Below are 13,081 nucleotides of genomic sequence, written 5' to 3'. Positions count from 1 at the left end.
TCCAGTAATGTAATGTAACAGCCGGATATCTGTCACTGTAGGAGAAATTAATCTACTCAGAACCTTCCTTCAGGGCACCAGAGATGTTCAAGGTTTAACCAACAACTCCATCTAGTGTCTGTAATCGTGAATTGCTGTAAAAAATAAAAAAATAAAAAAGTTTCCAGTAAGAGAGAGAGAAATATTTGACTTTACGGCATTGAAATAAATGACCACAAAACAAAACGAGGAGCTTTAAATTTTTATAAGACGTATAAAAAAGAAAAAACATAACACAATAACCAAGGCATGTCATACATTGTGTTTTTTCTTTGTTTCTCTGAGGACTATTTACAAACAGGCGTATGTACAGATAGCAATAACTGAAATGGGGAAAAAAAGCTACATACTGTATAGTCTAGCACAAACAACCAGTTAGCATAATGATAATATATTTGTTATGTACAATGTAACTGGCAAAAGGCTAGAGCAAGAAAGAACATAAAAAGATTCTGCAAAAAGGTTTAAATAACTTCAAGTATCTGTCTTGAGGTTTCGTGGAGATTTTTAGTCCGAAGGACGCAGATTTCCAGCAACGCTGACGAGGAAACCAAAAAATCTGGTCGAGCTGCAAACCGTGTAGTGTGGCTTGGGAAAGGACAGCAGGAGCTCTAGCCGTAGAAAAACAACACAGACAATGCAACAAACGTGGTGACACAGAACAATCACTTCTCTGATAAATGCCCGTTTTTTTTTTTTTTAAGAAACTGTTAGAACAACCAAAGGGAAATCTCCTCTCCACATATAAAGTGATATCCAGCTTATTGGCCTATAGCACCTTTTTTATTTGTTTTACTATTTCGAATGACAAATGTGCAACAGGCTGAAAAAAAACAAAAACAAGAACAATAGGAAACGAGAACATAGTGTACTGGTCCTCGGGGAGGGAAATGGTGGCTGTTGACATCCAACGCAACAGACTTCAAAACAGTTCTTGTGTTTCTGGACTTTGTGGTTTTAACTAAACATCTTAGGTATCCAAAAGTAACTTTACAACATTCTGAGGCCATTTAATTGTCTTCTCATGAAACCACTCTGCATCACTCTGGAAAAATCTCCGTCGTGATGCTGAGTTTCATTTTAATTTAAAAAACAAAAACATCATAGTAACTGCAAAAGAGTAACTCATTCATCATCTAGTACCTTACATGGAAAAAAATCAAGGTCCAAATATAATGAAACCATTGTCAGAATTGCACGGTCAGCTGTATTAAAAAGAAGAACTAGCTTGTTTGAAGAAAGTTCTGGCTATTCTTCTATGTTAGCAGTAGTTAGACCTACTCTAATTATATATATTTATATATATATAGCCGCTATTACGAAAAGTGTGGCCCGAGCACAGGCCACTTGTCCTATTAACGTCTCCAAGTGCATGAAACACTAATGCTACTTCACGACGTTCATATAACAACACTGTAGGGCTCGATCGCCTCCCTTGTTTACATTTCAGTTTAGTGTTTCAGAAGGAAAGAAATGAAATGTCCATATACAACACGACACAGGCCGAGGCCGGCGCCGTGGTCTCTGAAGTCCCCCCGCCCAACCCCCCTAAGGCATGTCTCTCAAACGGCACCCGTCCAAGCGCACTGCTTTTGACAAGACTTGCACTGTGTGTAACCGTCAAATCAGGAGCACCATGAAGAGTCTAGTGTGGGGTTTTTTTTAAGACCTTAAAAGAAAGAGCAGCGACGAAGTTAATTCGAATTTCTGTTCTTGTATGGCTCGATATTTAAAAAAAGAAAAAGGTGTCAAATTAGAGGCCTTGTCGAAAACAGAAGAGTGGAGTGAAATTTAGGACCATCGTCTCAAAATTAGTGCATTTCCTGGGTAGCTGGGTACCATTTGAGAATCTGCTCAGCTCAGCTGCACAACACCAGACATTCCCCGTCTCTGACCCTCTCTGCCTCCAACCCTAACCACCTTCTCCTCCCCTCTCTCAGCAGACGGTGAGCGGCTGGGGCTCGCTTTCACGCCGCTGGTTTTTCTTCAGCAGCTGAATGCGGTTGTGGCAGTAGAACTTGATCGCTCGCCAGTCGCGGTGGTTGCTGACCAGCAGGGGGCACTGCTGCAGGCAGCGCTCACAGTCGGCCTTGGCGGGGACCCGGAGCTCGGTGATGTTTTGGGTCAGGTGCTCCTCAACCGCCGCGCGCTCGGCCTCTGACCAGGGGCGCTTCAGGACGCCTCGCTTTCCTGCGAGGGACGGGAAATGAAGCAAAGCGGGAAGTGTCAGAAACATTAGATTACAGATTAGATCACAACAGATGTTAGTGATTGAGGGATATCTGGTTCCAGCTCCTAAATTCAGAACATTTACTGGTTTTCTTTGTCTTTTGTTGAATGTCTTTGGGGGTTGTTTTTTTTTTACTGCAGCTCACTTTGACTCTTGCCATTCTTCAGTATTCTCTGACAATTAATAAACTAATCTACGAATCAGTTAATCCAAAGAAATAATCATGAGTCACTGGTGCCTTGATCAGATTCAAATCAATTTGAAAATTTAAATCACTGTATCGTGAAAAATGGAAAACAAGGAGAACTTCTTTCGTGGGTTTAAGTGGGGCACTCTGAACTTGTTCACGCTGTTGTTTTCTGTTGTATGTGCTCTCTCTGTGTGTATTTCTTGAAATTTGACCAGTGAACTTTGCCTGCTGGGATAAATATGTACCAGTACACTTTGTGCTTCACCTTCAAATACAGACTCGGTGTATCCGAGGAACCGAACAGCTTGAACTTCTCATGTTGTGAATGTTTCTACTCGATGCACACACTCTGTATTCTTACTCGTTCGCACATTCAAATGTTTTTGTCTTAATTGTTTTTCTATCGTTTCCATTTTGTTTGATTTACTTCATTCTGAGTGCAATGTTGCTTTTTTTTTAAATCTCACCTGCACAATTTTCTGTCTTGTTAAATTGTGCAGTCACCAAACCCAAACAAACCTGATTTAGGCTGACCTGAGCCTCTCCTGCGGTTTGCAGGTGGTGGTGGAGGCGGCGGAAGTGGTGGCTGCGTGTTCTTGAGCTTCTTGGGTCGTCCCACCCGCCCGTTGTTCTTGCCCTTCCTGACGTACAGCAGTGTGGGCGTAGGGATCGGAGCGGGAGCCGGGGCGGGCGCCTCCGTCTTCTCCTTCACCTGCTCGCCTTCAGACTCTCCCTCTGAGTACGAGTCTGCAGAGTTTCCTGACATGACTAGAGAGAGGGAAGGAGATGGAAAGGTTGCAAGGTAAGAAGAACTTCATTAGACTCTCCAAACATCACAAAACTGGTGCTCATTCATTCAGACATCCAAACGTCTCACCATCCAGCTCCAGGCAGATGTGGTTCAGGCTCATTCCTCTGAACAGCACTCCATCTCTCTCTCCACAGAGCACAACTCTTCCTACTCGTCCCATCAGCCCTGGATCTTGGCCGATTCCTGCACAGTTCTGTGTCACGTGATATTCCCTCTCCAGGAAGTGCTCCAGCCTCTCCACAGCGCTGCCTCCAGGCTGCCCGGGCTCCTCTCCTTCCCCCAGTAGCAGCAGCTGGGTCAGTATAGCTACCTGCCGGCGGACCCTCGTCTGGGTAAGGGCACGGGGATTGCGGGTACCGCTTGAGCGGGCCAGGCTGCGGAGGAGGTCGGTGCCTCGCAGGGGTGTGGCGGGGGAGTGGTAGGGCCTTGCGAAGACGTACGGGTTCGCGGGGTCGACTCCCACATCCTGCCGTGTCTGCAGGAGGAGCTCCAAGCAGGGCTCGCAGTGAGGGGGGAGGATGAGGGGCTGCACACGTCCACGTTTACCCTGGACCCCGACTCTGGGGAGGTGAGGAAGCACCAGGCGCTCGAAGGGAGACAGGGAGGCCTCCAATGGGGTGAGAGCCGGAGGGGCTCCAGGTGGGACAGGAACTGGGCACTGGGGAGTGACGCGAGAGCGATACTCGGCGATGGACAGCTTGGAGACCTCACACTCACGTCGCCGGTTGTACAGGATGAGGAGAGCCAGGCTGGAGTGGCAAAGGAGGCGCCAGGCCTCGGCTGACTGAAGCTGACGAGACAGGGACAAGAAGGCCGAGTGCTGCAGCCGACGGAGGTACAGGACCAGAGAGGACAAAGACGAGAGGAGGGGCAGCAAGTGGTGACGCCCCGAACCGCTGAAAAAAAAGAGACGGAGAGAAATGAATGACCTGTGCCAAAAAAAAGTTATGAGAAGCTGGAGCCAACGAATGTTCAGTTACCTCAGCAGGTCCTTCTCCTTATCTTCTGCCCCACTTTCATCGTCCACCTCCATCACTCCATTCTCCTCATCCTCTTCCTCGTCCTCCTCCTCATCGTCCTCTTCCTTTGGCTCCATCTCTTTGGCCAACTTGCTGCTGAAGGACTGAGGGCACACCACCTCAACATCGTCCTCCTCTTTGGGCCTCTTCACCTCCACGACCTCCACATCTTCTTCGTCATCCTCCTCCTCATCCTCCTCCTCCTCGTGTCTTTCCTTCTTCAGCTTCCTCGTCGCTCCCTTCCTGGACTGCGTCACAGACACAGGAGGTGGGCTTCTCTTTAAGACAGACACCGCCACTGAGTTCTGACCTCGCGGAGGCGTCAGCACGGGTGGGGTGGAGTTTCTTCCAGCGGAGGAGGGGGATTGGCTGGCTGCTGTGAGGGTGGGCGGAGACATGGAGAGGTCCTGGACGCCACTCTGTGGAAGATCTGAACCGCGACTCTGTGCCGCGATGTGTGACGACTTCGAGTGCTGAGGGGCGTGTGCGTGAGCTGCGGTGGGGTTTGTGTTCTGTGTGTGCAGACGGGGCATCTGCGTGTAGCGCTCCACCAGGGCGGAGCACACTTCCGGTTGGTGCGCGTGGTGTTTGTCTAAGTGGCGACCAAGGGAGCGGAAGTGGCGGCCGCAGTACTCGCAGGTTTGACGCATGGAGTCTATGGACACTCCACCTCTGGGGACGCTCACGTTGCTTGTGGAGTTGGAGCCCAGCGGAGCCGGAGCTTTGAACACGGGCTTAGCCGAAGAGGAGGAGGAGGAGGAGGAAGACGAGCAGGGAGGAGAGGACTGCGCCGGAGGGTGGGATGAAGGAAGCTGACGGCTGTGTGGAGGAATGCTGGCGGGGGAGACCGGTGGTGGCCGCCCAGGTGGGGTCCGATGGGGGGTCTTTTTCTTTGAAGGGGTGCCGCGACGTTTCTTGCGACGGCGCAGCGCGCGCCCGCGGGGGCTGGCGTTGTCCTCGTCTCCGGCGTCTGAATCGCTGGCGTCGGAGTGGGAGATGGGGGAGGAGGAGGGAGAGAGGGACCATGAGGGGGTGACGTACTCCTGCTGCTGCTGTTGTTGCTGCCGCTGCTGGGCTGTCAGAGGAAGAGGCTCATCCTCCTGGAAGCGAGAGGCAGTGACAGGGTGAGAAAAAAGAGCACGTCACCTGCTGTCGAGAGACATTCTCTCAGTTAAAAAAGTAGGTTTGAGTTTTGCAGCGTTCAAATAACATTTGTTCTAACAAGCAACATAATAAATGGCTTTTTCAAATGTATACATTTAATTTTTCTAACCGTATCAAGCCTGCATTTCTTTAATATCCTGTATTTTAAGTGTATTTACATTATTATAAGGCCTCGAGGCTGTCAAAGAAAAACCTATCAACTATCCAAACATGTCACCAACATGTCACAGGTTGGCTCCATCACAGTTTGAATGCCATGACTGACATTGCTGCACACACGTTTACAGTTTTCAGTGTAATCAGATGCAGATGTCGGGAGGAGAGTCGTTACATTTTAAAGCAATAAGTAAAAGACGAGCATCAACGCTGAATTGTCTGTGATTGCTGCTGCGTGTTTTCCCCAATCAGACGACACGATGACACCAAACACACACAGGCGAGCTCACACGTGGCGTTTTTTACTTTTTAAAAGGAGTTAAACTTGGCCATGAATTGCGCCATTAATACACATAATAAAACTATTATCCAGAGGAGGGGGAGGAAGACTTAATGATAATGATTATGTCCAACATCGTGTTGTCCACCCACATCCAGACAGACAGGTGGCATCCTGCAGGCACAACTGCATCAACATTCGCTTCTTAATAACGTGTTTGTATCGAGAGTCTGTGCTGGGTTGTTGTTTTTTTTAACCGCATCGCTGTCGAGCAGAATCAAGTCAGTGAAGGTTCTGTCAATGTTGTTTTTTTGTTTTTTTTTCTTAAGAAAATACATTTACTTAACCTCTGTATTACCACTGTTTTGGCAGAGGAACAGTCGGTCCAAACTGTGCTGTGCAGCCAAACAAACCCACAGATGTTCATCCTAAATTCTCATGAAGATCACAAAGTTTCCAAAGAAACCAAACGTCACAGTAAATTTAGGGGAAATTTTGTCTTAAACCAGAAACAAATTACTTTATTGGGGGACGGTGGAAACAACGACGACATCATTGTTACGTTTTAAGTTGATTTGATGAATCATTTGCACACAGTAGTTACAGAGAAACGCCGTGTGGAGTCGTGTTATGATCATCTGATTAATGTAAGTCGAATATTCACTCTCTTTTAACTCGGATGTTGTTCTCCACCGACTCCTGGGGGAAAATATTTGTCACTTTAGATGCTAAATGCTCCATTGTACTCACCAGCTAGTCACTAACTCTGTTTGGTGCTGACCTCGTAGCATGCAGTCGGTTTTAAGAGGTTTTTTTTTAATGGATAACAGCTGCCTGTCGTGGCCCGCTCACATGTAACACATTGTCCGTTCATACGTTCATAAAAATATTTATTATAACCACTTTAAGTGATGCAAAACATAATTTCCATCTGAAGGAACGGAGCACAGAGTCTCTGCTTTGAATATTTACTTCAGTGTAAACAACATATAGCTTCAATGAAGAGCTGGAACGAGGTAATAAAGTATAAATCAGACCGAGTGGAGCCACTAACCAGGAAAAATAATTGTCTAAATGTAAATTATATTCACATTGTTTACAAAGTAACTGGTTAATATTTGGGGAAATAATTAAGTTATTCTTTGAGTGTGAGGAAAGTTAAATTAAATTTTCATAAACGTGTTTCCCTCTTACCTTTTTGATATTGTTGTTATTCTCTGTGTCAGAGTTACACTCGTGTTGCGCTGGAGACACAGTGCCACGGAAACCCTGCGGGACACGGAGCAGTCACATTAAAAAAAAACAGTCGGCACACTGCTCATTAATGTTTTGCCATCACAATCAGCCTCGGCTGTCACTCAGAGAGCAGGAGGACACCCCTCCACAGTTGGTCATGAGCACAGAGGTTGATTAGGACTCCAAATCTCTCAATAACAAGCCAGACGAAAGAAGGTTGAAAGAGACACGCCGTCAATAAAGCTGTCAGCTTCAACAGAGGAAATCAATCAGCCAATAATAAAAAATATCTTTAGACTTTATTTAGATATTAAACTACGACTGGAGGAGTTCTGGTCCCACTTAAACCTCTGGTGTCAAGTTTCCCCCAATCTCGTCGATTTAATTTCCATAAACAGATTCTGGTATCATCATTATGTTGAGTAAATTGATCCAATCTAATGAGATCCATTAAAGGAGCAGATGTCACGCTATAACCATGGTTACCGTTGCTAAAGCACGACAGGTAAAGAGAGAACTGAAGCTCAGCCATCACCATGGTAACCCCATGCCTTGCTTAGCTTTGTGTGTGTGTGTGTGTGTGTGTGTGTGTGTGTGTGTGGTATGAATGTATGCGCAGTGTGAATCTGTGTGTGTGTGTGTGTGTGTGTGTGCGACCGACAGTGAGTGCATGAAGCTGATCAACAGTGTGTGAATACACATCTGGCTGCTTGTGTGAAGTCATCAGATTATTATGCACATGCGTGTGAACGCACTTCTATACTTATGAGGACCGAGTAACCAGTAAGACCCAGACAGGCGAAACCAGAAAATAAAAAAACGCGAGAGATCAGACCGGAGACGACTGAGTTCAGAGTCGAGGTTAAAATTATGTTTTTTGTTCAGGATAAAATAAGAATTAAAATTAGAAAACAAACAGCTCTCACTGTGTTGTGGTGTATCGAGGCTTCAGTTGTACGACTAATTTCTTCCAGAGTTGTCTCAGAGTGTAAAATGCTCCAGAATATCGACACCAAATTTGATGTCTTATTTTTTTGTTATTTTTTTGGATTGCTAACAATATTTTCTCCAATTCTAGCTGCACTAGAAATATCAATTATCAATTAAATTGCATTTATTTATCGCCAAACACAGCAGGTCTAGACTGTAATTCTTATTATATTGTTTACGGTGACCCAACAGTTTACTCGGTGTCAGTGGCGAGGAAAAACTCCAGCAGAACCTGGCTCGTGATGGACGGAGGGAGACGACAGACAGAGAACGATGCCAAACAACAAAATTAAACACACTGGTGGGTTAATAGTGAGTGAATAAATGTCCTCAAAAGGACAACATATATGTGACACTGACCAGGTTCTCTCCCCACTCCGTCAGGCTGTAGTCCACAGTGATCTCCTCCCCCTTGGTGATGTCTCGGATGGCGATAACGACCAACCGCACCTGGCTGCCGCAGTGGACCTCTCGGATGCGGCAGTTCGGGGAGGGGGGGAAGGAGCTGGCCGTCGGGGCTGGAGCAGAGGCCGTTGGGACAGCCGGAGCTGTGGATGCTGGGGTCAGAGACGGGGCCTGAGCTGAAGTCGCCGTGGCCGGGGCAGGGGCGGGGACTGGTGTCGGGGTCGGGGCCGAGGAAGCAGCGGGAGCTGGAGCCGGTGTCGAGGCCGAGCAGGAGCTGGACTTGGATCCGGAGGAGACTTTGCCGTGAGTCTGCTCTGATGGACCGCTGGGAGGTGAAGGGGATTGAAAGGTAAATTCTCAACCATTTTATGATCGAAACAACGACAGAAAATGAATTAACAATATATATTTTAGTCAATGTATTTATTTATTTGGTCATCTATCTTGCAAAAACGCAAAAACATTTAGTGATTGTATCTTTTCAAAGTGAGTGTTTGCTGATTTTCTGATCAGTTTATTGACCGAACAAGCAATTAGTTATTCAGACAAATTAAACCAGACTGTATGCAGAGGGGTCATATGTCAGATCAAATGTTAAAAGCTTTTTTCTCTATGTGTATGTCTAATCGGCTGTATAAACAGAAGTTGGACGTATGCCGCTTTCTCATTGTATTAAACATTCTTCTAGCCAAACACAAAGTAAAGCAAAGCAAAGTAAAAAAAAAAAAAAACACACAAATACGAGCTCATGCCAGTGCTCCAGGGCAGTGATTCTCGATCCCAGTCCTCACGTCGCTGCTGATTTTCTATCCTACTGGCTCGTCAGCTGCATTCTTCTCACATCTAGAGTATAAATCAGCCTAAATTATACGGCTAAAACGAAAAACCAACAGGGTTGGTGAGTCCTGTGGACCGGCGGTTCTCAGACAGAGCTGTCCTCGAGTGCTCAGTTAAGATCGTTCAGTCTTTTTTCCGAGTCTAAAAGCTGGCTAAAGGAGGAGACATATAGCATGCACACGCACATACGTGTGGAAAACGTTTAAAATAACAGCAATAAAAAAAGCATAAGACACAAATCTGCACTCACCAGTTGTGAGGAGCGGTCTCTGCGTTGTAGAAAGACGCATCGACTGCAGTCCGTTTATTCTCTGCTGCTTCCTTACGATCACCTGAGAGCGCAGCAACAGTCAGTATGAAAGGCTCACACACAAGTATGCAAGGACACACACACACACACACACACACACACACGCAGGTCATCACCTCATCTCCTGGAGTACATACACGGATGCACATTGCAGCACATATGTAGGCAAGCACACACACACACACACACCACACACACATGCACAAAAGTAGGTCACACTCACTTGCACACGCTCCACCCCCATACCAATCACACAGCCACACAGACAGATGCACATGCATACACACACATACACACACACACGGCTGATGGCGGTGAGAATATGGCATGCAGATATAACACACACACACACACCTGGGCTGAAGCTGTGTTCAGGCACGCTCTCCTCCTCTGTGTGTGTAACAAAGACTTTGACGGGTGTCCCTTTCCTTTTCCTTCCACAGCCGCGCCTGCAGAGAACACACACACACACACACACACACACACACACACACACACGCGATTATCATTTAATCAATCGGCCTGCTGGCCAAACTTCACATCAATCAGGTCAGGGACTGATCAATAAGCTGATGGCCACCTAATGGATCGATACAAACTGCGTTTAGGCCTCCTATAAGCAAATGAAACAACAAAAGACAACAGGAAAGACGCAGCAGCAGCAATGACCGTTATAACCGATCGTCACTGCGTGTGACTGGAACACGAGTAAAACGGTTTTAGATTCAGACGATCCGCGCCGAATGATCTGGAGGAAATTAGTCCAGTCCAAACAAAAGAGATTCTCGAACACACTGTTTCTGAAACCTTGCCATCTTTCCCTGAACACACACCAGGGTCCAGAAATTAAAGAGGGCACAGCTCAGGTGCAAAAGTACAATCGAATTACATCGAATTTAAATTTAGAGGCTTAAAAACACCCCCGGTATAATTAGGAGCGCCGTCTCTTACATTTATTTAACTGAGCTGTCAAATATTCGCGTGCGTGTGAATTCTGTCCCTGTGGTCCACCACGCGAGGAATCTTTCCAGTGTGTTCTTGACCCCAAAATTAAATGTAAGCAACTGTTTTACTTTTTAAATATTGAAGAAACTGAAGCAGGTGAGATTAGATAGCTGTGTTTCGGCACTTAAACCAACACAAATCTTTCTATTTGTTATAGAACAAGCGGCCGTACACAAACTTTGTCTAAATAAAACGGGTAGAGTTGTGATTACAGATCAGAAACCTTCAAACAATGAGAGGACCATAAAACTTATAAAGTATTTTGAAGTTCAAACCGATGCCAGAGTCATTAACCTGTCAACCTGTTTCTTTAAATTGGTTGCCAGGCTGGCAACCAAGCATCAACTTTTGGTTGCCAAAATTGAAAATACTGCTGCCGTTTTAAGTCACCTTAAATTTGGAGTAATTAACATACAAAATAACGTCATCTTAATAATAAAAACATGACATGAAACGATGTTTAAAAGCTTTATCACAGCCGCCAAACTAAACCCTTTGTAGTCTGTGTTTCATCTGATACTTGTCCATCCAGCTGTTGTCACGTTCTTCACGGATAATGAATGAATTATCTAGAAAATCTCTGCAGTATCATTTTCCGTTCGGCTCAAAGATGCTGGGATACTTCTAGTTTTTTCGTTCAGGTTCATCTGGTTCTTTGTCGGTGAAATCAAAAAGATGTTTGCTGTGATGTTGCCGTTGTCTCTAAAACAGATGTCCACGTGCATACGTACGTGGTTCTCTGGTTGCAGCAATATTTAGACATCAGTAATGCAACAAATATTTAAAGATATATTTATTTTGGAGTGCATTTGTTAAGATTTGAGCATTTCTGAGGCAAATCAACACCAAATCCAGCTTTAAATGATGATTACATAAACCTGCAACCTCTTAATGGTAACCACACTGACCATACTAAGATTCTGCAATCTATTTAGTGCTCACAGTTGAGTGCTCTGACCCCTGGATCACCACTAAGGAGTGTGCCTTTACCCCGGGGAGCTCAAACGCAGCCACCTGTGTGAGCCCAGAATGGCCAAGCGAGATTATCTTCTTCAGACTTAAATCCATGCCAAAACCGCCTCGCACTGATCCTGCCCGTGTGCCGATTTTGGGCTAGTTCTGTTACCACAGATCTCAATATTGTTTTCCATCAGTCTATTTTTTACTCGCGTGACATTGGAGGCTTTTAAAACTAGGCCATAGGAAGGATCGTGCTTTGGATTTTGAGGTGTTCATTACTGTGTGTGCGTCTGCGGTGTGCAGTGTGTATGTAAGTGTGTGTGTGTGTCTGTCTTTGTGTGTTTGCATGTAGTAGACAAGAGAGAGAATGAAAAAGGATTGTAGAGGGGGGAAAGAAGTAAGACGGGGAGAAAAGACAGACAGAGAAAAAGAGAGAGAGATACTCATTCAGCAGAGATATCAACCAGACCCACTGTCTGTGTATTGATCCACTCCACTCCCATCTGGACTCGTGATACTTTGCGCGCATGCCTGCGTGTGTGTGTGTGTGTGTGTGTGTGTTGTGTGTGTGTTCATGAGTGTGCTGCTTCATTTGTGCTCACATATGTACACAAATGAATACACACACCCCCCTCTCCTTCCCCGAGAAGCTTCTTCTCTGCACCAAACACACACACACACAAAAAACAAAACAATCAAACAGGATAACTGCAGAGAAATCATGATTTTAAAATACACAACCAATCTCCAAACGTGAGAAAAAAAAAGACCCGCTCTGACACTTAAACCCAGCGCTGACAACGCAGATAAGATAAAAACAAACCGACGTCAAAACATCTGAGAGAATATATCAGCTGACTCGTAACGCGCAGATGAACAACTTCCTCAATCAATTGAAAGGTTTCCTCCATACTCGTGAATCATGGTAATTTTACATACCACACTGTAAACATTACCACATGATGGTGTCATGATAATACACAACGATAACTTATTTTTGATAACTCAATAACTTCATTTTTTAAACAGTGGTAGTCCATGTCTGCTTACTTTCGTTTTCTTTTAACCTTTATTTACCCAAGAAATCCCACTGAGGTTTAAGTTTCCTCTTTTTTTTTTTCCAAGGGAGTCCTGACCAAGACGGGCCGTGCACAAACTAACAACAGACAGAAAGCAAAACAGATAGTTCAGCTAGTAAATCCAACGATCAGTTAAAGCAATGACACCAGTTCATCTCCAGGTCTTTTCAAAATTTGATTTAAAAGAAATCAGATCATAGAGTTTTAAGTTTGCAATTTCCGTACGAACATGATGCTCATGATGAGTCTAAGAGAAGAATACTAGTTTTCAACCACAACTCAGTTACAGACACGTACAACGTGAGGACAAGCTGCAAAACACCTGAGCGAAAGTAGAACTTCTTCTGTACGTTATTTCAGCGTCACACTT

General features: G+C 45.3%; 1 protein-coding gene across 1 annotated transcript in view; it reads right to left on the bottom strand.

The window, feature by feature from the left end:
- Positions 1–229: 229 nt before the first annotated feature.
- The window catches only part of si:dkey-117m1.4 (serine/arginine repetitive matrix protein 1), a 17,301-nt gene continuing 4,449 nt past the window's right edge, over positions 230–13,081 (bottom strand). The window contains exons 2-9 of the mRNA XM_019261733.2: positions 10,022–10,116; positions 9,608–9,689; positions 8,476–8,845; positions 7,084–7,158; positions 4,251–5,389; positions 3,337–4,166; positions 2,994–3,227; positions 230–2,229 (exon numbers count right to left, since the gene is read on the bottom strand). Of these exons, the coding sequence (XP_019117278.2) occupies positions 1,976–2,229; positions 2,994–3,227; positions 3,337–4,166; positions 4,251–5,389; positions 7,084–7,158; positions 8,476–8,845; positions 9,608–9,689; positions 10,022–10,116 (3,079 nt within the window). The 3' untranslated portion in view covers positions 230–1,975. The remainder of the gene's footprint in view (positions 2,230–2,993; positions 3,228–3,336; positions 4,167–4,250; positions 5,390–7,083; positions 7,159–8,475; positions 8,846–9,607; positions 9,690–10,021; positions 10,117–13,081) is intronic.

This window comes from Larimichthys crocea, chromosome X (assembly GCF_000972845.2).
Source record: "Larimichthys crocea isolate SSNF chromosome X, L_crocea_2.0, whole genome shotgun sequence".
Classification (NCBI taxonomy): domain Eukaryota; kingdom Metazoa; phylum Chordata; class Actinopteri; family Sciaenidae; genus Larimichthys; species Larimichthys crocea.
Note: the sequence above shows the minus strand (reverse complement) of the source record. Positions and strands in the feature narration are given on the sequence as shown.